Raw genomic sequence first — 26703 nt, 5'->3', positions numbered from 1 at the left:
CTAGGCCAGCTCTCATCCTATTAGCGTTCCCAGCCGACAGCCGTGTTTTCACACCACTCTCCACAGTGTCATTGACATAATCCTGGGACACGCTTGATTCAGCTCCTTCAGGCAAATCCAGTTAAGACACACCGGGGACACTGATCGGAAGAGCAGCACCTATCCTGCTGACCCAAATCCTTCATGCGCTCAGACAAACGGCTGATGAAGGCAGCTGTTTTAATGGGCCATTGGAGTGTATGCATCTAACGCTGGACAAGGGCAGCAAATGATGGGATTTATCTTAGAGGTATATGTGAAGAGCATAGTAAGGATCTGCTTGCTGCAAGAGATGCAATGACGGACAACAAACGTTTCAAGTTAATGCAATTGTAAGTGTGGCACGTTCACGGTCATGCACACTGCAATATTTGGATGAGCAACCAAGGCCAAGTTAGGTATATGGTCTATTTATGGTGCATCCAAAATTGACAGGATTCTTGTTTTGGCCATCAAGAACTACAACACTTTCACTTTTTAAATGCATTGACTTTCGGGCATTTAGCAGACAAATGAACAACTCAAACAGTCCATTGTTCAGCCAATTTAAAAAAAAAAATAGCTGTTTTGCACATCCCAGTAGTTTCCATGTTCTACAAAATATTGAATTGTCTATTCTAGGCCAACATTATATGACCTACTTGAAAAATGACTTCAAATATAGAACAATTTGCAGCTGCACATTAACTTGATTCTTAAGAAGCTGTCATCTTTCCCGTTAGCCTGGTCTTAGTTGTCCTGATTGAGCAAGACGAATGCAGGTTCAAGCTTGAGTATAGAGAGCCCAGATGGACTTCAAGACCAAGGAAGGGCTAAGAGGAGAAAGGATAAAGAAATAATGACAAACACCCGCTATTCAAGCAGAATGGGTCAGCTGAGCACCACCAAGCAATGATAAATACTTTTGAGTGACATTAGCACTACATAACAGAAGCCACACATATGCTTGTTACTCCCAGACGTCTGTGGTCAGGCAATCTAGCAGTACAAATTTGGGTTGATCCATTTCCTGTAATTGCCATTGCCCTTTGGTGCATTATGCCAGGTCCTAATTGTCATTTCAATGGTTCCATGTTTGAAATGTGAAAGTTAGCTGTGTGACTGTTAGCTGCCACGAACAAGGCGGATATGTCATCGGAAAATAACATTTCTTGAGTTTGTCACCCAATGAAAGAACTAAGCACCATATGTAGGCGTTTAATTGGGTGAATAAATGATTTTAAAAAAGTTTAGAAAGCTACATGCATAGCAAACATAGCTTAAAAAGAAAACAGACAAGAAAACAGCTTAAATTCAACAAGTCTAAGGATACAGTGCAAGCTTAAAGAACCAAAATATTGAAGTATGTTGAAGACAACAAGCAATTTTACTTCCTGCTATGTGCTTAGCAATTCCTAAGACACCTTATCCTTACCCTACCAATGTGGTAGAGACCTTTAAACTTTTCTTGAAGTTTCAGGTTATACTTTTAATTTCTTACCTTATGTGGCTTGCACAAGGCTCCTTGTGTTTGACAGCTAGAAAATGTTTCTCTTGGTTAACGTCTTATCCTTTCCTATACACTTGCTTCCTCCTGATTGGCTGACCTCTTAAATGGGCCTGCATCAAGACAATTCGCCTAAGTCCTCTAATCTTGCTGATCAAAATGACATGGTTACAAAAGGTAAGTCCCTCACCTCACCTTCAGTTCTCTTCGAACAGCACAACCCAACATGGATACTACCAGAGAAGCACCAATATACATTTGATGGATATAGATAGTGATTTTTATTTCTATATTACGGTCGACAATCACACAATGGACAATATCATAAAAGTATAATTTATTATAAAAGTTTTATTATTAAAGTTTCTACTGCTCGAATTGTGGGGGAAAACACTATGGACTTCCCAAATATAAACATAATCAGGCTAATGCCAACAACCCAACAAAGTAGGGCAGCACGATATTGGCAAAAAAAACTGACATTGGCGATATTTTGTTTTTCTGCAATAAATATTGCGATATGAAACCAATTTTACCAGATTACTTGAATAATTCTATTTGGAAAGTATTACTCATTCTAGAATGAATGGTATGATCTTCTAGGGGAGTGCGCCTGCATGGTAAATAATCAAATTGCAATCATGGAAAAATACAATAGAACAAAAATACAAATGAAATAAACAGTGCTTTATGTTTTCCCGTGAAGTGTAACAGCATTAAGGTAGATATACTGAATTAACGATGCTCTGATTGATCTGGCGCCCGATCGTTATTGGCCAATAATAGCTTAAAATTGTTTGATCGGTGGTCTTTATAAAGGCCAATAAGAAGAGCTGATCAGATGACACAAAACTTTCTATGCAAAGACATTGCTTCACTAACAGGTATGGCAGTTCTACTAGGTGTCTGAAAAGGACAATAAATCTGCAACGTCTTTGCGGAAAGCAGAGACATTATAACAACAGCAACCCTACAGCTGTGGGATTTTAGTCCATTTCTTTCCTTTATAGCGGTGTGCTTTCGTTCTTCCCTAAAAGCCCAAACTTAATGTCCAAATAAGCTAGATCAGTGATTGTCATAAAAATGCAGTCTACTGTTGCTTAACTGCAGGACGTGCTCTATAATAAAAAGATTATTAAACTTGCACTAAGCCGTGAAAGATATACTGTTCCCCAAGCAGGTTTCTGTGCACACACTCCAAGACCGTGTGGAACACAAACAAGCAAAGTGAAAATTGAGCTCCGGGTTCACGTCTGAACGGTTAAAAACACACAGAAATGTTGAAATGCCTGACTTGGCAAGTATGCGCTTAAAGGGTTAGGCCATCCTTAAAAATATTCTTGTTTGCCGTAACCCGACCGACCCTGTCAATTTAGGACCGACCCAATTATTATTTTTTTTCCCCCTTTTAGTCCGACCGACTTGCCGGTTGTAACTTGCGTTAAGACCGACCGATTTTTTTCACTCTTCAAACAACTAATACAAATAAAATAAAATAATATTAATTATTTTTGTTAGTATTGTGAAAGTTGCTTATGCCTACATACAAACGTAGGCTACGTTATTTCTTTTAAAGGGGGGGGGTGAAATGCTGTTTCATGCATAGTGAGTTTTTCACACTGTTAAAGAGTTGGATTCCCATGCTAAACATGGACAAAGTTTCAAAAATGAAGTTGTAAGTATGATGGAGTAATTCTGTTCCAAAAATACTCCTTCCGGTTTGTCACAAGTTTCGGAAAGTTTTTTTCGAATACGGGCCTGTGTGACGTCAGAGTCGCCGGAATTTCCTTATACGGGTCTTAAGGGCACTTCTCCCGGAAGGGCGCGCGCGCATCTGTAGCCTAGTGCGTGCGAGAGTACGCCTATGCCCATCAGAGCGCTGGGCTCGGCTGCGCTGCAATTAAAAAAATGGCACCAAAAAAGTGTGTTTTTGGTTGCCAGGGCAAGACAACATTGCACAAATTTCCAAAGAACCCAGCGTTAAGGGACCTGTGGATGGATTTTGTTTTTCCAGAGCAGCAACGGAGTTGTGCAAGTGTTTTTGTTTGTTCCCTTCATTTCGACAGTAATAGTTTTATAAACAAGGCCCAGTTCAACGCCGGATTTGCAGATCGCCTAATACTCAAAGATGGAGCAGTCCCAACGATAAAGGTTCACGGTCGTGCGTTGGAACCGCAGGCGGTGAGTAAAACTGCTTCAAATGTCTGTGAGTTGTTAACTATCGGCGTGTAAGCACAGAAAGTAAACAACATGATCACATACAGTTAATGTATCTATGGAGCATGCGATGTATGGTGTGTGTTTAAATACATTTGTTTAGCTGGCCACTGTAGGTGTCAGTTTTTTTATTGTAAAAATAAATCATGTCCTCATAAACCAGTCTGTCTGTTTACAACACACAAATGTTGTAAAACTCGCGCATGACATGGTGTTCTAAAAACACTGCGCTCAAGTTCAAATCATTTCTATTTTTAAAAAAACTCTCGAGACCTTATGTTTTTCACCCATTTCACTGCCCATCTCACGTTTTTGTGAGCAAAAACGCGTTCTGTATGAACGAGCCCTTATATTCCTTAAGTTATAAGTTATACCGTTCCAGTAGGCCTACACACCACATAGAGACGTCCTGCTGTAGTCGTTGCTGCTGCTGCTGGTCGTCTTCAATCTCAGCCTCGGGATCTGATTCTGGATCAAAAATGTATGGCTGAATCTGATTGTTAGCCATGGTTTATTTTCGGATGTCACTCACAGCTTCCAGACGCTCTCAACGCAAAAGCTTCGCGCGCTCGTGTCGTGATTATTTAGCTCCGCCCACACGGTACGCCTCCACCCGCTCGGGTTTTTCCGGAAAGACTCGGTACAGCCTATCTTTCTTTTATAAATATAATAAAACTAAAGACTTTTTGGAGATATGAAGGATGCAATACTACTCTATAGGTACTCAAGATTAACATGAGATTGAGTGAAACTGAGCATTTCACCCCCCCTTTAAATAAAAACCCGTGCGCCGTCATCGTCATGTATGATTGTTTACACCTTTGGTCTACGCATGTCACACTATGGCTTGTACATTCGCTTCGTTTCATTCACTGTTCGCGCTTGGTAATGATTAGGGATGAGTAGGCTACCGAAACTCGGTATTAAACGGGCCCCGGGGCTGAATTTCAGCCATTTCTATATATGATCATATTAAACCATTTGTCTGTAATGCAATTTTGCTATTCGCAGTCCAGAGAGAGAGAGAGAGAGCGATCTCTCACGCGGAGCCACAGCGCTCACAACTTGACAGCTCTGCTTAATGAGTGACAATGAGGACAGAACTAAACATTCAAACGTGGTTACACTTTAGATCTGGAGTATTATTCTAATTTTATTTTAGATTTCGGCTTTCAAAGATTAGAAAAAAAGATATTTGAGATGAAAACCATTACAACTCATTCTGTCTAGCGCAACTTCCTTCCCTTCACAGCGATGCGCTGTCATTTCTTCCTAAAACCCAAACGCACCGTCAGATTCAGCACGATCGGTGATTGTTGTAAAATGCAGACTCTACTGTTGCTAAATTGCGGACGCGTTTAATCATTAAAAGAGCTATTAAAAGCACAAAAATCTGCGCAAGAGACGCTGTTCACAAGGCTACGCGCGCTCCGAAATGGACTGAAACGAGACAAGAAAAGTATACTTAACTTTGGGCTTCATGTGCACATCTAAACTATCAAATATTCATAAAATATAAAAATGACCAGCTCTGAGATTCACTGAAACACAGTTTATGTCTTAAATGGACGTAAATAGTTGGGAGAAAATGATGGTGCATCATTCACCTATTAGATCTGCACTCGGTCTTAAAGGGGCAGCGTCTAATAAACCTGCTGACGATTGAGCCGTTAATGCGAATCAAACAACAAAAGGCAGAGAAAACCACCCACAGCTCTTGAATGAATAACTTAAACTTTAATAAGCAGTAATCTATCTATGATAAACTATGCAGTGTTATTTTACATTTGATTACTAAATTAAATTTCTTTTCAGACAGAAACATTTAGGCCTACCTGAAAAGTAATTTTAGACCTTCCTGAAATTAAAGCACTGTGTATATAATTTGTATCTTTGTTTAATTGTATTCTTTTTTTGAACATGTGTTTGTACTTGTTTTTGCTTATCGTATCCTATCTCATGTATATAAAACAAAAAAGCCTGCACACTGCTGCATAACAAATAGCCTAGATATTTTATTCGTTTTGTTAAAGCATTGATTTTTCTTTTGCTATAGATATTTTACATTTCAAAATATAAGGCAAATGTTAATTATTACCCGAATGTAAAAAAAAAAAAAAAACCCCAAAAAGAACCGATAAGAATACCGTTCAAGTACCGGATCGATAAGCAGTATGGGTAAGAGTAGTAATACCATTAAAACCTTAACGATACCCATCCCTAGTAATGATGCAGTAAATAAAATGTTCGCAGTCACCGTTCAAAGTCATATGGGTTTGGGCACCATGATAAATGCATTCTACAAAATGCATTAAAACATCTCGACACCGCTTTAACTTGGCACGAAGTTCTGGAAAAACTGTGCCCAGATCTTTTCCCCTCCTTCTCACCTGTCTAACGGTGATCGTGTCGACTGACCTGAAGGAAACCACTAAAATGTTGGTGGAGGAAACTCAAACTATTGAGGACGTCCTACAATTTGACCCTAAAATCAAAGTGGTTTCTTTTAAATTGAAATTTCAAAGTGAACCACCACCACTGGCCTTTTTTTTTAAAACCAAAAATGTGTTTTAGGTGGGCGGATCAATACAGTACACAGAACATGTAGGATGTTGGAAAATAACAATGTCTTTTCTGTTAACCAAATGCTTTTTAATATTCGCTATTATTTCAATGCAAGTAAACATGCTCGCCGTTAGTTGTTGCTCAGTGACGTGTGTGTTCAAGTAAGCCAGAAATTTGCAGATTCTGCGCAATACGCTGTATTTAATATATCATGAGGACTCGCGAGTTGCGTATTTGCGCTAAATCCCGGCAGATTTGGTTTCAAAGTTAATTTTTACCCCTATTTGGCGGGTCTGAGGGTGTTAATTTAAATCCCTGAATGTTGCACTCCTGTTTGTCATTGTGCACAAAACTTCATGCCAATAAATCATCAGAAATATTGCTGACTTGTGCGCATCTCAAACGGCCTCTTTGCGTTAGTCCTAATGCCTGTTAGTTGTATGTGGGAAAAAAACATTTACATTTTTTTTCACATTAGATATTGAAAAAAAAAAATATAGACCTACCTACCGACCCTTTTTTTTTTGTTGCTGTTACTGCAAACCAAAATATTTTTAAGGGTGGCCTTAGTTCACCCCAAAAATTAAAATTACCCCATAATTTGCTCACCCTCAAGCCATCCTAGATATATATGACTTTCTTTTTCTAGCCAAACACAATCCGAGTTATATTAAAAAATACCCTTGCTCTTCCAAGCTTTATAATGGGAGCGAGTAGCGCCTTAGATTTTGAAGCCCAAAAAAAGCGCATCCATCAATCATAAAAGTAATCCATACGGCTCAAGTGGATTAATAAAGGCCTTTTGAAAATATACAGATTTATAACTTTATAGACTATAATCACTGTCTTCCGGTAACAGTCGTAAAAAAGTTTAGATCTGGTGGAAGAGTGACCTCTGACCCGACGTAAAGTATTTTATGGGATCATTTTTATTTTTGGGTTAACTAACCTTTTAAACGCCATCAGTTATGTCTTATGTGAACAAACAGTTGAAGTAAAAAGTTGCATGTGTAACAGTATATTGGATATGTGCAATCGGTCTTAAAGTAACAGCAACCTAATATTTCTGCTGGCATCTGTGTCATTAATGTTAATCAAACAAGAAAAAACAGAATATCACTCACTGATCTTTAGTAGATTTAGTAGGATAAATCTATATTTAATTTATACAGTGAAGACTACGCAGACCCGTTTTACATTTGATTACTTTGAAAGACTTTTCATTATTTCAGAGGAATGTTAAGCTCTAAGCTGTTCATAATCACCTCTGAGAGGGAATGGAATATGTTGCACATGTTGCTTGCCAATAAATAGGGTTGTCAATTTATGATACTTTCTCATCTGCTTTTATTTTTACTTAAAATACATTGTTGTTAAAGGTACAATATAAAATATTGACCTGCACAGTGTGATATATTTCCAGCAGCTGTGTACTTACAATATCCCAAAAGTTCCCAAAGATTTTTATTTTCAGAGAAATTTTAAATATTGTCTCGTCCTTGGTCATTTTTTGCCTGTCAATGACGTATTATCCACGTAATCCCTGGTTTCCGCTCGTACTGCCATAGTAACTATGGCGACACACGTGGACAACTGCGTTACGTCTAGAGGTACGCTCACACTGTTGTTTCTTTCAAAATTTCAGTATTCGGTACCAATAACAGTGAAAATCCACGGTTCTCTGTACCAATTTCGTTACCAAAACTTATTTAAATTTACATTTATTTTATTTAGATTAAATGTACATATATTAAAGTGTATATCACGGTTACAAAGATGGAAACTGTAGTATTAAAAACACTTTACAATAGGATTCCATTTGTTAGATAACATTAGATAAAATGACCTAACAATAAACAAGTTATATACTGTAGCAATTCATCTCCTTGGGGTTAATTTAAAAATGTACACACCAATATATTTTCTAAATCAAAAGTTTTATCTGTTAACATTATTTAATGCAAAATGAATGAAGTGAACAAACATGAACAATCAATGTTCAATACAAACAAAAAATGTTTGTATTGAATAACATTCAGTAACATTAATGTTGTAAAAATATATTGTTCACTCAATGTGTTGATATTAGATAACGCATTAAGTAGCCTAATGTTAATGAATGATATCTTATTGTAGTGTTACCAAACTATGCAGGAAATAAAACATGTTTTATTTGACTTGCCTGTACTTTTATTTAATCCAAAACTGTGTTCATATTTAATTTTAAAAGGGCTTTTTAAACCTGCTAAGAGTTAGCCTATACAGCCAAGAATAAGCCTAGAACTGCTTTTCCGATGGACTGATATTAATGACATAAATACTATAGGGATGCAGCGATACTCAGGTGTCGGTTCGATACTTTGCTCATGTACTTCTAAAACTACCTCGATACAACCGCATCCGATTCCACTTTAGGGGCCGTTCACACATATATCGTTTTTTGTGAGTACAAAACTGCAAATTCGTTATTTCAAATGTAGGCGCGCGGCAAGCGGGCTCATAATAGAAGCAACGCCCCCATTTTTTCATGAGCGCTATGCTGATGCGAGATGAAAACATATCTCAGCATGTGACAAAAACCAACCGTAACAACATTGAAAGCTCGGCCGAACAGCTGATCATAGCTGTACACGGCGGCTTTTTATTTCTCATCTCCATAAATATAACTAGTAGTAAAGCTTATGCAAGGGATAGAAATCAATTAATTATTTGCTGATACTTCCTCGTCATCATGGAGAGCGCAGTTCGCACCGCTTTCTCCTTTCCACAAGCGCTTGCTCTCATGGCGTCTGTCATTGCTACCATGAACAGAAGCGTGCCTGGAAAAGTGAGCACGCTGTGCACGTCGCTTCTATTATGAGCGTGCTTGCCGCACACCTACATTTGAATTAACAAATTTGCATGCATAAAAAACGCGCTGTGCGCACGGCCCCTTATGCCAACGTGACATTAGCCTAATTCAAATAAAGGCATAGTTTTTTTTTTGTTCATTGTTCTTAGGGCTGTTGCGATAACCGCAATATTGTAGTACTGCGCTACTGACAAGCCAACCGCAGAGGAATGCAAGTAACTGCAGCAATTGCAATATTCGCATGTTTTCTTTTTTCATAAGGCTATACCCTTCTTGTTTTGAACTTCGTGCAAGTGTACTGAATGTTAAATAAGTTAATAATGATAACAAGTCTATGTTTACCATTGCGATCTCAAAATTCTGGCTAGTTGATAATATCAAAATCGACTGCTGGCGGTAGATCCTTTTCCTATTTAGCACAAAAACTTTGGAACAATCTTCCTAACATTGTCCGGGAAGCAGACACAGTCTGTCAGTTCAAAGCTAGACTAAAAACACATCTCTTTGTCTTAGCATACACATAACACACTATAGACTTCTATAATTCAATGTTAGGCTATATAGTTTAGATCAGCCGGAACTGGGAACACTTCCCATAAATCCTGATGTACTTGATACATCATAAGAAGGATGGCGTCTACGCTAATATTAGTCTCTCTGTTTATCCCGAAGTTTACCGCAAACCGCCGGATCCAGGCCATATCCAGATCTGATGAAGGACCATCACATGGACACGACGACAACGCATCCCTGAAGTGCCAGCCTCATCAACACTGTGAAGACCTCATGGACACCTCAACAAACTTGTCTCCATACCGGCGTGATGACTCCCACCCCCAACCAGATGGAACTGGATAAATATTGAATGAAAGTTCTGATCCAAACTGACTTCTGACCTATAATGCTGCCTAAATCAGAATCATACACTGTTTGTTTACTGGCCTTGAGCCTGGGTTCTCCCAAGGTTTTTTTCTCCATTCTGTCACTGATGGAGTTTTGGTTCCTTGCCACTGACGACTTTCACCTTTCTTCGCCATTGACTTTTGGCTTGCTTAGTTGGGGACATTTAATTTTATATTTAACAATATTATTACAACATTATTTTCCCATTATCTCTTTAAAGCTGCTTTGAAACAATCTGTATTGTAAAAAGCGTTATATAAATAAAGGTGACTTGATTTCGTTAGATTTGCACTTAAGCCTAAACAGACAGTGAAATGAGAGAGATGGACTGAGCGGGTGCGATTACTAGGGATGGGCATTTCAAGCAAAAATAATATTCGAAGATCGCTGGTATGCGAAAATCGCCCCCCTCCCCCACATGCATGTATCGGCTACTCACCAGAGCATGTGAGCAAAGCGGAGGAGTGTGAGGCTTAAGTATGTTTAAAAACTTAAACATACGTTTCATATTTATGTTTAAATAATGTTGTTTTTTATTCATCTATTATTAAAAGAAAAGGGAACCAAATGAGATAAGTAAGATAGGATCATTAGATGCCCAATAAATCGGGAGACACTTGGAGTAGGTCAGCTGGGCTCGCAGAATCACTAGTCCGACGTCCCGGGGCTATTGTGTTTTCCAGTCGGGCTACCAAAATGCATAACCGGCCTGACGGGCTATCTGAAATAGTGTAATCAAATTACTCCCTTTATTCACATTATTGACTAGTTATTTTAAGGAAAAATATGACAGCTTTTAAGTTTTTGGATCATGCTGATTTATCCGCAGCGCAATTTCTCATGAATCTCTGTGCCTGTTTTAAGGAAACCACATGATCAGTGGCATAAGTTTGTTTTAAAATGTGGGTGGGACAGGTGTGTGTGGGTGTGTGTGTGTGGGGGGGGGGGGGGGGGGGATGTTGCTAATACAATGTAAAATCAGATATACAATAACAATTTTAGAAAAAAAATAACATTACCATGTCTAGAAATCAATTTCAATAGTAACGTTACATTGGGTTTAATTAGTCTTTTAATGAGATCTACTAATATTGTTAGTGCCAAGAATTTTCACGTGAATAAATGCATAGATCAGCGATTTTGCTTATGTACCTTAATGGTTTGTGGTTAAAACTTTTGCCCCACCCATAAAATACGCCTACTCACAATTAAAATTAAAGCTCCACTTTCACATGAATGCTTTACTTTGAGTGTCAGAATGTTTTAATCCATGTGCTAACACACTATCACTGTAAAGCTGCTTTGAATCCAACTAATCTGTGGTAAAAAGCGGTAGGCTACATAAATAAAGGTGACTTGACCATCATATATTTTGCTATAAAAAAGCATAAAGGAGGCAGACAGTGGGCAGTGCTCGGGCTGGGACTACGCGCTACAGCTCTTGACAACATTCGGGAAAAAAAACAACCAACACTTTGTGCTACTGTGCTGAGACGACGTACACTTAAACAGAGCTCGAAATTAATTGTTTTACTTTGTAGCATTGGTGTTCCCAACTTCAAAAAGTTAGGAGCACCGGCAAAAAATTAGGAGCACCAAATTTGACGTTTAGCTTTAAAAATTTGAACGACCGACAGCATCCTGGCGATTAAAAGCCTTAATAATCGAAGCTGATTTGTTTGCCACACACTTGTCCCTGTATTTTTTGTGCTTGGCATGTGCTTTCCATGTTTAACCAAGCTCTTGCACTTAAAATACATTGATTCAGTTGCGAACACTGTGTTACCTGCAAACTCTGAACGATTTATTTTCAGCTGGTGGATCCACATTAACCAAATCACCAGGTGACGGCTTACAAAAGAAATCTGTCAGCGTTTGTTTCATCTGCTCTCTTGTTCAGCCTTTTAAATTTTGCGCGGTAGTCAGCTCCCTGTCACGTGACAACAGTGCGTAGTGAAAGGGAGTGGGGAGTGATTGACAGCTAATATTAACCAATCTAAAATCTGCTTTAAAGTTAAGAACGTATGGATGAAGTTTGATTGGTTATATAACGTCGGATAGAATGATGGTCCGGCCACCGCGTATCAGCGGACATAAGGTACACACTATGCAGTAATTTGCAAATGTTTTATAGAGAAATGAAAACAGCTCACACCACAACCATTATTTGCACTCACACAAATGCTCCAAATTCACACTCAGAGTTCATGAATGACGTACAATCATTCTCTCCAGCCCCGGCAGCCAATCACACACTCTGAATCAACGCTTCTACCTCAGAATCCACGATGTTGCTTTGACTTTGCTTTTCAACCCGGAAAAAATTTAATTGCTCGGAAAAATGCAAAAATAACCAATTTCTACTAATTTATGAGTACTTTTTAGTGTTTTCAGTGATGTGCACAGTGCTCGACATTAAGGCTTGTCCGCTTGTCCGGGACAAGTGGATTTTTTGTAGGACAAGTAGAAGAGAAAATTAGTTGTCCGACCGGACAAGTTAAATTTCAAACAAAATAAAATGCCATGTTACTTCACGTTATGTGCCACTCGTTACGTCTATTTTACAGATTTAATTTTACAGATTTGAAACGAAGACATGTCCTGAATGTGAATGGCCTGTGAATGTCCTGAATGTGACTCGCAGAAAGACGCGCACCAGTATGATGCGCATGCACAGACCGCGCGCCAGAATACAGTTCTCTTTCGCGCTTGAACGAACATCAACACACACAATTAAGCCAAAATGTCATTTGTCGAGTATCTTCATAACACAAGAGCAGTCTTATGATGGACATAAAGAGTTGTGACTCGTGAGAGAATGAGGCGCGTGTGAGATCCGCGTCTCTGTCCACAGCGGTTGCTCTTAAAGGGCCAGCTACCAATAAAGTGTTCTGTCAGTAAAGTTAATGAAAGAACAAAGGGAACAGAGAAAATTACTCACTGCTCTTGACTAAAGAACTTGTGTAGCTTTAATAAGGAGTAGTCTATATATAATTTATAATTTATGCTGCGCAGACTGTTTGATAACTTTATTCAATTTCTGTATATGTCCTACCTGTTAGACAGTTCATTTTTATCCAAACATCAATGGCTTATTGATCATTATAGGTGTTATCAATCATTTAGTTGTTATTGCTAATTTCAGAATTATCACTAATCTGTGTGTGCATTTGGTTTAGAACCAAACAAGTTGACTCATGAAACCATTTGTTTATTATATCGCAATCGCATATCACAACCGCAATATTGATCTCAATAATAGGAATATGACATTGTCCCCAAATCGTGCAGCCCTAGATAAAATTATAAATCTTTACCCGGACAAGTGACTTTTGTGCATGGACAAGTGAAACATAAATTTACTTGTCCGAAGGACAAGTGCCTCAAAAAGTTAATTTCAAGCCCTGGTGCAGCTTGTTCACATCTCTAATGTGTTAAGGGGTTTCATGACCCTATAACTCAACAAAATGCATTCTATATGAGATTAATCAGATATTTATACAAAATAAACATAAAATTACAACTTATATCTGGCACAAATGCACAAGTGAACCTATAGTTATGAATGTTGTGGATGCGCTTATCCTGTAACAGCACCTAAAGCCAAATAATTCACTAATGTTCTAATTCAAGCCCTGTGTTTTTATTATAAATTCAAGTAGTCTATATGACAGACTTACGTTGCACTTAACTGTATTTTCCTTTTCGAAGTGATTCCAATCATATTTCACACAATTCAAACAATTATAGCAAACCGTGCGCAACTGAAGTGTCTCAGCTTAAGAAAATAATCCATTATTTATTGGAAAAAATTCTTATAGGGTCATTAATGATAACATTAAAAATTAACATATATCGGAGAATCAGAGTTTCCGCTAGAAAAAAATGGTGCCGTTCAAAGTGACCGGCAGAGGTTTCGTTTTACGGACATTTTGATGATATGCCGGTCAAATATCGCCTCTTAATTAGTCAAGTTGAGGAAAACTGGAGGCAGGCTATGTAACTTAAAAAATGACATAATCAGGTCGTATAGAATGCAACATGTTTGCAGTGGCGGCTGGTGATTATTTTTGGGGGGGGCGGGGCCAAAATAAATACAAATGAATTTCAGATAGCTGTTTGAGGTCTCTTACCCCCGTTATTGTCCACAAAATTTCAGTACCGACACGTTTCTTATGACAAGCGTGGGTGAAGCTCGTCCTCTGTCACTGGCTGCTGCCGGATTTGTAAATCGGGTTGGTCCGGTCCGAGATCCTTTATCCTTTTTTTTCTTTTCTTCCAGCAAATGCATTGTGAAAGGTTTTTTTGTAAATCAATGACGGGTTAAATTTGGTTTAACTGCTGACATTATCTCTACGAAAGTGATCAGCCTAGCAAGGTTTTGTCAAAGTCGCCTGCACACTCACAGTAGTGGCCCAAGAGCGTAAAATTATATGACAGGTGACGAGAACCAATCAGATTGCATAAAATAACATGCATCAAATTCTGATTCGCCAGGGACGCAGCGACCAGGGACGGCGGCGCCCCAGCGCCCTCTATTGACGAGCCGCCACTAGCCTAACTTTCAAAATAGACGGAAAAAAACATGAACGTCCGGTGGTGGTGGAGCTGTCTGGCTCTGGACATTCGAGGCTTCGGGCATTCCTGATTCACCATCGTCCGTCACCTCTGGCCTCTGAAAAAAGCTTCAAAATTTGAAACGTCTCACTCAATCGTTCGTTGTTTTGGTCTATATTACAGCCGTTTTAGGCGTGTGCTTTATTTGAAATGCAGCATGCGATGTTGTTTAACCCTCTGAGACCTAAGGGTATTTTTACAATAAATTTTTCGTCTGGTGTTATTCACTAAAAAAGCTTGTAAAACATCAACACTTTTGTGCACAGACAATTGACACACATCTTTTTTTTCAGGACAAATTGAACTTTCAGCTTATTTGTGTTTCATTGATGTCACCTGAATGTAAAATAAGTTATGGGACCACAAAGACAAATGAAAAAATAAATCGGAAATTGAATCACTCAAATATTTATTGAAATCACACACAAATAAATAAAAGCTAAGCAATTTTCCTCTGGAAAACAGTTTGTTCAAGTCTTTGGAGTCCTGGAGCACAGGAATGAACATTATAACTTGAACAGAACAAAAAATATTTACATTTTTCCAAAGGAAGTCCAGGCGTTTTGGGCCTCATGAAAATCACTGATGCCAAGCCTCAAAACAGTTCCTATCAGGAATCACACAGAGGGCCACATCACAGGCTTTGCATTTCCAGGGGGTGGCCTGTTTCACCTGCCTTGTCTGTTTGCAGTTCACACATTGCCTTCTACCATAGGTGGCCTTCTTGCTTGCTTCAGTTTGTTCCGATGTTTGGACGGGTACATGGTTACTTTGTTGCTGGGTGGGAGGAACAGCAACTGTAACACCACAGAGTTGGGCTGTCAGCTCCTCCAGAAAAGCCCTGTGGGTCATGGGCTGTTGCTGCTTCTCTGCACAAACTTCCTTGTGAAGTAAAAAACTGCAGCAGCCGTCCATGACCTATTCCTGGCAGCTGCTGGGATGCTGCAGCAGAAGTGGAAGGGCCCTCCTCAGTGGAAGAATGGGAGCTTTCCTGTCTGGCTTGGGTGGGTGGGCTGGTGTCTTCATCATTATCACAACTGTAAAACAAATAAATAAAGCAAAATATTAGATCATACAAATTAGATCAATTACTGTTTTTGTATTTGATTTTTCACATAAGATTACAATGGCTGAGATTGCTACTGTACCCCCAACCCACCACAGCTATAATATGACCATTCGCTTTCCAGCCAAAAGGTGTGACCAACCCCCCACTATTCTCTCCACAGGTAAAAGGTGTGACCAACCCCCCACTACAACATCCTTTGTTTGTATCTCTAGGTAAACTCAGACAAACAATGGCTGAGAGACAAAGTGTAATCCACAACTCTGTAACAAACATAAACAAATGAAATACTACTTTTACAGAACTTATTTTTACATATTTAGAAAATTTATATTTTATCATATTAGTTTCTTCTTTTTTTATACTTTTTACAGTAAATAAACTCAGACATACAATGGTTGAGAGACAAAGTGTAATCTACAACTCTTACTACTCTGTAACACACACAGAAAAACGAAATACTACTTTTACATAACTTATTTTTCCATATTTAGAAAATGTATATTTTATCATATTAGTTTTTGTTTATTTTTATACTTTTACAGTAAATAAATAAATGTAACTTACTCTTCAGCAGGGTCTAGACGATTCTGGTAATCAAGTTCCTCATCAGTCAAAAAGCTCTCTTCTCCAGAAAATCCATCATCCTCCATGGCATCAAAAAAGGCCAGTGCTTGATTTACATCCATGTTTCTCAATCTCTGAGGATCCATTATTCTCCGTGTTTCTCTGTGTATTATTCAAAACTCGCGTCTCTCTGTGCGTCTCTCTCTCTCTCTCCTCGAAACCACTGTGCCGTGCGTCTCTCTCTTTCCAAAATATCACCCTTGGTTCATGCGTAATGACGCACACCAACGTGGACGACGGATCAGCCTGTCATTGGTCAACAACCTCACGCAAAGCATCGCGAGATGTCCAAAATGGCAGCTTGCATCAAGCTAGCAGCAAATATGACGGAAAATTTATAAATTATGGACTTCAGAGATCAAAACTGGGATATACACATATGGATTTATTACTGAAACACTCTGAAAGGACGCACAAGTTCCAGGCTGGATAGAAAACCTTCTGAAAAGGCTAGAAAGACACCAAATACACCCCCGTGACGGCTAGCGTGTTAGCTTTCTGCTGCAAAAAACGGTAAGGAAATCGATCAATTTTTCATCAAATAATATCAATATTTATCGGAGGAGTCGTGTGGCGTCGTCGACGATGCCGTCGGTTTCAGAGGGTTAATAACTTTCAAACGGTAGAGCCTGTTCCTGTATAACATAGCAAAAGGTCGGTGTATTTTTGCTTTATACATTTTAGGCTTATTCTCAAATTCAGATTGTGTTAGGGGGGCGGGATTATTAGGCAATTTTAATCGGATAATTTGACCGTAGAGATTTAATTTTGTCTGACATTTCATTTTTTCCCCGGCCAATGTCCGATAATTACCGGACAACGGAAACCCTGCGGAGAATACCGATATGGTGGCAGATATATCATGCATCCCTATATCAGACCAATGCAAATATAAAAAACGAAAGGAAAGATTGATAATTGTTCATTTACTTAAAAAAAAAACAGGAGGAAAAAAACCCTACTTTAACTGCAAAAAATAAACTCATATTAACAGCTGTAATCAGAGTAATGCTGATTGTTTTTAAAGAGTAAAACAAAATGAACAGTTTATGGCAATTAATAACCGTCTGTTATTTTCGTTGAAAACCAGATATGGGAAAAACAAGCCCAGATATCACAGGCTTACAGTATCAGCTTAAATCATGCCTACCCATTTAAAAAAATACTTAACATTAATATCATCTGATAATGTTATGATCATCAAAAGTTTTCCTTTTACTGTCTGCTAAAATGAAAATTCATTATACATAATTTTACTTAATATTCTGTGCCAAAGGCTAGAGTATAAGATAGCACAAAGCAAAGTCAAATGGTTGAATGCAGTATGGCATCAACATATGTGCTAGCAGAGCTCAATCTAACCCTCTCAACAAACACTTGATCAGAGTCAGCTGACTGCAGGACAAAAAGAGAGCTGTAAGAAATGGCCTAAAGGTGCCACAGACTACGTATTCTCAGGTCACTTTAGGGCAACTCTTTATTAGATCCTTTTAGAAAACATTTGACCAAATCCTTGTAAATGATCTGAACAACACACTAAAAATGTTATACTTGATAACTCACACCGCCCCAATCTCCAAACAGAACTTTATTCCATCAACATAAATTACTCCAAATGTTGAGGATGATGCAGCTTATTAGGCATTAACAGAAGAAAAATAAAATGCATATCGCTAAAGCTGGATCATAGAAAAGACAGTAACCAGCACTATCACTATCCAAGCCTGTAATCCTAAAAGCTAAAATCCATCTGTAATCCCTCTCAGCATCACTCATGGAAAAAACAGCTGTCCAGAGCTGGCATTGCAGTCTAAGAATTTGTGTTACTGTTTCAGAAGAGTTTGCACTCTGAATTCGACAATTTACACTACTTTTATTACTTATCTTAATGACTTCCACATATTGTTCATGTAAAAATGAAGGGGGGAAAAAACAAGGTGCTTCAGCTTTTTGGAAAACTTCACTGCTTCAAACTATGAATTAGGAGATAGAAATACAGTCATCTGAATAACTGAACAGAAATACATATAATCTGAATAACTGAACAGAACAAATGGGTGTCAACATGAAAATAAAAATAAAAGATATTCGGAAACTCCATTATCTGAACAGAAATCGATTTTGCCATCACACCCATCCACTTATCAGCTTCTAATGCGTCCAATGGGAATCAAACTGATGCTTTTAGTTACCCACAAATGCAAAAAACAAATCAATGTTAGTGTGTATTCAATGCAAAATTGTCAAGCAAACAATGCAGATAATACATAAGACATTACAACATGCAAATGCATGTGGATTACAAACAATGCGTTAGTAAATACAATATATAAAAATTAACAATGAATAAAATATATGAAACATTCAATGAATATCAAATTCAATGAACCAACATGAAAGTACAAAATGCCTGGCTTTGACAATTATAAGATCAATATTCGCAGTGCAGCACCTTTTTGCTTTCGTTTTAAATTTGTAAACCATTTAAAATAGCATTACCTAAACTCATATGCTATGATGCTAAAATATGCTACTGTAAGCAAGAGAACACAGAAACCTCTACTTATAAAATACCAACAGAAGTGCAGAGCATTTAAAAGCACAAGGTTGAAATCAAAAATGTGTTTAATATGTCAACGATTACTCGAAATACTATTCGATATGCGATTATTTCACAATTAATTTGGTGTAAAATGACGGATATGGAGCTTCAGTGCACTGGGCGCATAAAGAGATATTAATTACAAAATCGATCAACTTTGCATCGAAATACTTTCCATGGCTCGTTTAGAAAACAAACTGATGTGTTTACAGCGGAACGTTGCATTTCCTCGACGTTTCAGCGGGTTAAATCACCGGCATGCTGATATAAGTGCGGAGAGGAAAGCCGGAGAGAGAGACACTGCGGACGCCATCTTGTTCTTGGGCCCAACATTGAAGAATTCATTGATTCCGTTTATTTATTCATGAACGGTGTTCCTTTATCTAAATGCCAGCCGAAGAGAAAGGTAAACTCGTTCGGTAGGGGGAGAAGGAGGGAGCGAAACATATTTATCCCATAGCCTATATTTCCCCGACCAATCCCTTAATAGTGACCTCAATACTGAGCTGCTCGCCCGTTCTTAAAATATTCCAGCAGCGATAATAAAGGCCATCAAGCTCCATTCATTCCGCGTATCTGAAGAGCTGCGGTGCTTTTGCTGCATTAATGCGATAAATGTTGGCCGGATCGCGGGAGAAAACATTTAACATGCCTTTATCATCAGCAAAAGCAGTTTAGGGAGGATTGTAGTAAAGCATCACTGAGATGTCGGGAAAGGGAGTCAGTGCACCTATGTAACATTACCTGAACAGCAAGGCCTTTTAAAGACAGACTTGGAGATAGTTAATGGAATCCAATTAGGTTGTATTAAAGAGTAGTTAAAACAGCTAACGTTAATGCAATAAAGACTAACACTTTCACGCAAATTCGCTTAAATACACACTGGATTTCAAGTTAAGCCATTTAGACACATTAATAAATCCATTGGCACGTAACGTTAAAGTTAAATGTATATAGAAAACCCGCAAAGTAGAATAGCTTGTAATATTTAGCCAGCTGGTGCAGATACTAACGTTACTATATAATCGGGTGAACAAATAAATGACTAATCCTTATTTACCGACTGCAATTCGATCAATATTCACATTCAGTACATGGCAATGTGTTAACCAGCATTTGGCGAACAAAAAAAATCCTCGATCCTGTAACGTTAAGCTAGAGGAAGGCCTAGCTGGGTTGAAAAGCAGAATATTTTACCAGCAGAAGCTCCAGTAATTAGCCAGTTAGCCTATAGACCAGCCTCTCAACCAAAACCCTAACCACCCTATATCAAAAACAACCTTTATTCCCTTTAAAACATCATTAATCACAACACAACAGAATTCTCGCAATTCTCGACTGGTTTAATTTCTGAGATAAAGCCGTTTTTAAGTGCTAGCAAGCTGACTCGCGGAAAACGGCCTCAAGTAAGTCACCCGACTTCATTCACACTACAATGAAGGAACGAACGAACGATTAAACACTCTAAAAAGTCTAGAATACTGAAATATAAGCGCATCTAACTGATTAAAATAACTGTTTTTGCCCATTTGCCTAGCATTGTTGTGTATGTAAATCGGTCGGCTAGCCGCTACCTGCGCCTCACCCCACCCCCTCCCCCCTTCATTCTCTATGGTGACCAGCATTTTAACCAACTAATTCATCCGTTTTAAACTAAACAACCTGTTCCACACACTTACAATAAGCATATAGTGGACCATACCTGTTCTCTGTCGTAAATGGCCTTTGTTTATATGGCATTGACCGAAATAAACGATGGTGTGGCTGTCAAATCCACGCATCAACGAACAAGACGAGCTAGCTCGCTAACTAGCAGTGGGAGAAGTACCGAATCCACTTCCACAGCGACAAAACTCGCTCCAGCGGGCGGGAAATGAGCCTGTTTGAGGGGGATCTCAACTGCGATGAAAAATTGCAGTCATAAATGTCTGATTAGAGACTTTTGTCAAAGAATAAGTCCGTCGTTGGCCACTTCCCGTTGCCTTCCTTGAAGGAGCACTTCTCTCCAGTTGAGTTCACCTCTCATCCGGCCATCAGACGGAGATGGGCGCGGTAACCCTGCAGTCTGCCCTGGGAAACCCCACGCCGCAGCGAGCGAGCGGCGCTCTTACGCAGTAATGGAATTGACACAAACATTTTCGAGACAATTTAGCAACTTTTGTACACACAAATGTACATTTTGGGGGCTAACCGTCTTTTTGATTTGATTTACATTTACTTTTTATCATTTTACAAATATGTGCCATTCAAAATAGCAGGACGCTAAATTTGCGCTCTTTTTTATTTATCGCCTGTTTTCATATCATACATTTTAGTAATCATCGTAAATTAGGAATTATTCGTTATGGAAGCTGGTCTCCGCCACACAATTCAAAACAAAAAGCCTAATTGCCACTTTTTATCGCACAATTCTGACTTTTAATCTCAGAATTATGGGATTTAAAGTCGCGAGTTATAAAGTCAGAATTGCGAGATAAAATGGCAATTGGAAGAAAATATAGAATTGAGAGATATAAAGTCAGAATTGCGTGATATAGGGTAATGTCAGAGAAATAATCTGGCAATTGCGAGAAAAAAGTTAATTGCGAAATATAAATGCAGAATTGGGTGGTATAAACTTGCAATTGCGAGAACAAAAGTCACAATTGCACAAACTCAAATTCATCCTATGAAAACCGTTTTGAAATTGAACCTTGCATTGAACCATGGAAACGGTAGGCTACTCTAAATTATTTTAGCACTCCTCCCCTAACGCGGTTTCAGGTTTCATATTACAAAATATATTTTAATTACTTTATAATCAAAACCTTTTCTAATCATGACAAAACAAATATCATCATGTGGTTGACACCCGGTGGCTATTTTTGTTATAGCGCCTAAACAAAAAAAAATCTAATTGGAACTTCAGTTTTTGTGATATCAACTTGTTTAGACACATGGCTTCGATTTTATTGTAATTTTATAGTATTTTATAGAGTGATGGGTTGGGGGCTAGTTGTTACACTTTTTTCCTTTCTCTGTGCTTATTTTAGGAAGACCGTTTCGCTATAAACACTATAGGAAGTTAAAAATTCCCACTGATATTGTCAAGCAAAAAAATATGTTTTAAAGAATGTGGCCTTTTGTGACAACATGCCCCAACAGCCATGTATGATCTTACACTATATGGGCTGCCTGTCACAATTAAAGTCTTTACAGGTTTAAATTTTTATTACTAACCAACATTTGACGTGACAACTATAGCCCATATCTCCTGATACAGCAACAAGAAAAGAAAATGAAACTATAGGCCTACTAATATTGGATGAAATAGTTGACTAATATTTGAAAGCTGCCTGGTTTCACAGACAGGGCTAAATCAGGATTAGGCCTTCGTTTAATTGGGACATTTATAAATATGGATTTATAAGTTTATTATAAATGTATAGGTCTTTTATAAACGTGCCTAGAAAAAAATGACTGGTGTGCATCTTGAGACAAAGCAATCTCACTGACATATTTTAAGATATTTAAATGCAAGTTGTATGAAAGTTGCTTTAAGTTTAAACTGTTAAAACATGCATTTTAGTCTGGGACTAGCTTAAGCCTTGTCTGTGAAACAAGAGGACAGTGAAGATTTTGAGGGGATGTACATGAGAAACCATACATTTTAGTACTTGTTTTGTAAGTGTTAAACATTGTATTATAATACCATGTCCATTGAATAATCATGGTTAGTTAATATGTGTTGAGTTGACCATCACTGAACATGGAATTTGCATTGTATTGCAAGGTACTTCAAAGAATACCATGGTATTATGAGCCTGAGCCAAATACAAAAATAACCATGACATTTTTAACACTTATTTTAATGTTGAAATGAGACATTTGAGGAACTTCAAAAGGCAAGTATTTTGAGAACTATTACTTTTCACCTTTCCTACAATGACAGTGAGGGGAGCTTTTGTAAAACTATCCAGAACGTCTTTTTTTAGTTCGCCAGATTTTGAACCCTGAGTTATTAGTGTATCAAAGCAACAAGGTGTGATGCATATGTACAACATGAAACAAATGTTCTGCTTCCCTTTTTGTGCTAACATCACAAATCTTATTTTTAATGCCCTCCTCTCAAAACATTAGAGATGACTCAAGGATCAATTCATTCCCAAGTCCCACCATTTATTCCTCTCACTGAATATTCTGTTTACTTGGAAATACAACACAATATTGTAAAATGTAAAATGGTTTCAAATGCCTTTGCATGTGAACTTTAATGTGCTCAAATAATCTTTTGTAATATATTTCAGCCACATAACATCCTGTTTGGTGAAAAAATATTATTTTGATCTTTACTAATGAACAAATGGCACAATGAAAGTTGGATTAAGACTTCATGGTAATGAGAATTAAGAGGGAACATATGCTTATTTGTAACGAAAATAATGTCACAGTGCAAAACAATCTTAGTGGCTCTAAATAGTCTACATTTTCTTTATAAAAAATATAATTTCCTATTTCGAACCTGTCATGATACTGCATGATTTTTGTATTCATTACCATGATCATACCATCAATATGTTTAGTATATTATACTATGTAATATATGATACTGTATATTACAATATATATAACATGTAAGATTAAAACATAACTTGACTGAGAAAAACACAGCCACTTGAGAAATAAGCAGTCAGATATAGGACTATTTATTTCTGTGAAGAAAATAAAATGTGCTCAAAGAATATGTATTTTAATTAATGCCTTTGACATATTCTTCTCATCTTAAGACAGACTGAAAAAAGGTTGATTTCTAAAAACAAGTCATACTTGTGGTGTGTAGCCTGTAAATGAACATCAAAAATTATGGATGTCTGAAATACGCGGAAAAAAAATTCAAACGTTTACAATTTTTTTTTTTTTAACTCAAGTTATGTATGTATTTTGCAATGAAAAATCTACTACAAAATCATTGGAAGGGACATAAATCAAACTTGGGCAAATGAAGTAAAAAAATCACATATGGTACACTGAGTGTTGCTTACATTTATTATCTTGTAACTAAGGATTATATTTACTCGTCTTAGCATGTTAGACAGTTAATTTGAGAGCAATTTGGCTTGTGTTTCATAAACAGACAAATAAGAGGATTATAGCGGATAAGCACTAACGCACTGTCACCACTAGAAGACAGTGTTTGACAGGAAGAGATTTTAAATAGCATATGAACGACGCCATCTACAGATTGTGTAGCCTACTACTAGTGAACACATTTTAATAATTGTTACAAAACATTAGACAACGGATGTGCTTTGGTCTTGAGCCCATTTTAAAATTACATCATTCATAATCCATCCATCTTTTGGATTCATTTTAGACAATCATTCATTTTAATCAAGGATTAGTTGTTCCACATTCAGCGGCTAGCATACCAACACACATGTTGGATAAAATGCGTTTTAACAATATTACTGTTAATAATAAAATGTTGTTTTGACAGGTAAAGGCATGGGGTTATGGCTCTGTACCACGAATGAGACTAAACATATCAAGATGCAGAACGCATGGCCTTCAAAGTCTTTGATAACAAGGTAAATAACTTTTTTTTAAATTGTAATTTAGCCTACAACAACCTTTTTCACGGATACATGTGTATTACAGATAGCCTATATCATTAGCCGACTATTTTTAAGGGCATCTCAAGAAGAAATGTTCTTATCATATTTAATCTAAACAAATAATAATTTAAATAATAACAACAATAACGTTTTTTTTTTCAATAATAAGCCTTTCTGAAATACTGTTTTTTTAATTTAGATACTGTCGTTTAAATAAAGAAAATGATGCGAGGACCATTTCGGTTTTTGCATTGTAGGATTATTAGATTTAAGGGACATTGTGTAGGAATTTCTCCGATCTAGCGGTGAAATTGTATTTTGCATTCACAGCAATTGTGCTCTCCAGCACCCCGCTTTTTCAAATGTGTTTTGCATCCACGGTAGCTGTTATGTACCAACAAGCTTTGACAGGATGTCTTCTAATAGCACATTGTCGAGTTTTCCTTCGGGTGAACAGGTTTGATATTTCAAACAAACTGCAACTTGACACAACAAACAAACAAATGTTACAGTATAAATTACTGACTGACTTGCCGGGGCAGTGACAAGCGCCTCTCACTGCTCTGCTCCTCCGTTTCTGCTGCTTTCAGTCACGTGACGCTGGGTCTGAACGAAAACGCGTTGGCCTAGTACTTTTTGACCCTCTCTGCTATTATAGTTTTTCAAGATGGCGGAACGGAAGCCTCCGTGGACCTACCCGTCACATGTACCATAAAGATAATAAATTATTTGTTTACGAGGATAAGTCAGATAATTGGCAGAGGTATTTGTACACCATTGAGGACATATTTATGAATAAAAATATTTTTATAAAAATATATAAATATATAAAAATATATTTTAGATAATAAAAGACCTAAAAAACTACACATTGTCCCTTTAAATATGATCTGAACATTTCTCTTTGAGATGCACCCAAAAATATGGAAGCTTATGTGTAGCAATATTCAATTTGAAATGTAATATGCAAAATGATAATGCAATATGTAAATTGACAATGTAATCTGTAAAATGGCAATGCATTTCTGTATTTAACATTTTCCATTACATTTGTGCAACGTTTGATGCAAAATGAAAATGATAATTCAATTATATAATTTACATTTGCCATTTCATACAATATGTAAATTGAATACATATTTTAACGATTTATAAGTTGCAAAATTATAATTAAAATGTATTAAAGAAATTATTAGATCTGTTTAAAATGTTCAAGCAAAAACTGTAGCAAAATGATCATTTAAATGTTATTTTTCTTAATTGCATTTACATTCACAGTTAAGACACTTGCGATTGCATTTTCATTAAATGTCCCGCAATGAATGTAGCAAAATTCAATGTGCAAATTGAAAATGCATTCCGAGCCGATCACGCCCCTGCCAACCCCCCCCCCCCCCTCCCCCCTCTTTGTCAATCACTGCGTGAAGTTGGCCCCGCCCCCACCCAATGCAAAACGTCGGCAAAATAGGCTCAATCGTTTCTACTTCATTTGTGCTGTTACTTTGCTTTATTGTTTGTGCTGCTTCGATTTTTTTTAGATATTTAAAGAATATTTATAGGTCATTCTGAGGTCACCCAGCCCCCCACATGCTCCATATAAAATAGTCTCGTTCGTTTGTGCCGGTTTAAGTTTTGTTTGTGCGGCTTCGGTTTTTAAAATATTAGACCAATTATAGACGATAGTATCAAAACCCGTCAGATTCCGTGATGACCCTATGTATTTATAAATATCTGATCAAGATGCTTTATAAAATAGAAAAGGGAGATGGTTAAACATCACATGAGTCACTTTATTGAACATTACAGTCAGTTATGAAGAAATAAAGAGCAGTCAAATTTTTTGGTAGCTATGAATTTGACCCATCATATTCTGTGATCTCAGAATAGGTGCATTTGTAAAGAAAACCTGTAGGATCTCCAACATTATTGGGTAATTATAGTTAATAGTAATAAGAATAAAGTTAAGCATATGTGTATCAGACAATGAGAATATTTAATACAAAACGAAACAATCATTAACAGAGTCCTGCATCAGACAACAACAGCGCAGCATAATGTTGACATCAAACGGGTGATAAGGCAGAACTTTCTCCCAGACGGTCCAACAACCCACTGGTTCTATAACCTGAAAACGCG

General features: G+C 37.5%; 2 protein-coding genes across 4 annotated transcripts in view; both read right to left on the bottom strand.

Moving 5' to 3' along the window:
• gnb1b (guanine nucleotide binding protein (G protein), beta polypeptide 1b) overlaps window positions 1-21103 on the bottom strand; it is a 32356-nt gene extending 11253 nt beyond the window's left edge. Inside the window, exon 1 of one of the 3 annotated variants that reach the window (XM_077197810.1) lies at window positions 20676-21103. The gene's annotated coding sequence lies outside the window, so the exon portion shown is untranslated. Of the gene's footprint in view, window positions 1-1519; window positions 1654-20675 lie in introns of those variants that run through there. The other 2 variants (XM_077197808.1, XM_077197809.1) reach the window with 2 other exon arrangements.
• On the bottom strand, window positions 15071-21022 carry LOC143706168 (uncharacterized). Its single transcript, XM_077197824.1, has 2 exons — window positions 16312-21022; window positions 15071-15715 (listed from the first exon to the last, which is right to left on the bottom strand). Exons 1-2 carry the CDS (start codon window positions 16455-16457, stop codon window positions 15445-15447), a joined length of 417 nt encoding a protein of 138 aa, XP_077053939.1. The 5' UTR covers window positions 16458-21022; the 3' UTR covers window positions 15071-15444.
• Window positions 21104-26703: the final 5600 nt, after the last annotated feature.

This window comes from Siphateles boraxobius, unplaced genomic scaffold (genome assembly GCF_051911475.1).
Source record: "Siphateles boraxobius isolate OS27281-9 unplaced genomic scaffold, OSU_SipBor_1 41, whole genome shotgun sequence".
NCBI lineage: Eukaryota > Metazoa > Chordata > Actinopteri > Cypriniformes > Leuciscidae > Siphateles > Siphateles boraxobius.
This window is presented reverse-complemented; position numbering and strand designations above follow the sequence as displayed.

What these genes read in the sequence shown, in the direction of transcription:
- LOC143706168 (XM_077197824.1), bottom strand. Translation starts at nt 16,457, where the DNA reads ATGGATCCTCAGAGATTGAGAAACATGGATGTAAATCAAGCACTGGCC. An exon ending in CGTCTAGACCCTGCTGAAGA is followed by an intron (nt 15,716 to 16,311) that starts GTAAGTTACATT and finishes TTTGTTTTACAG; the next exon opens with TTGTGATAATGATGAAGACA.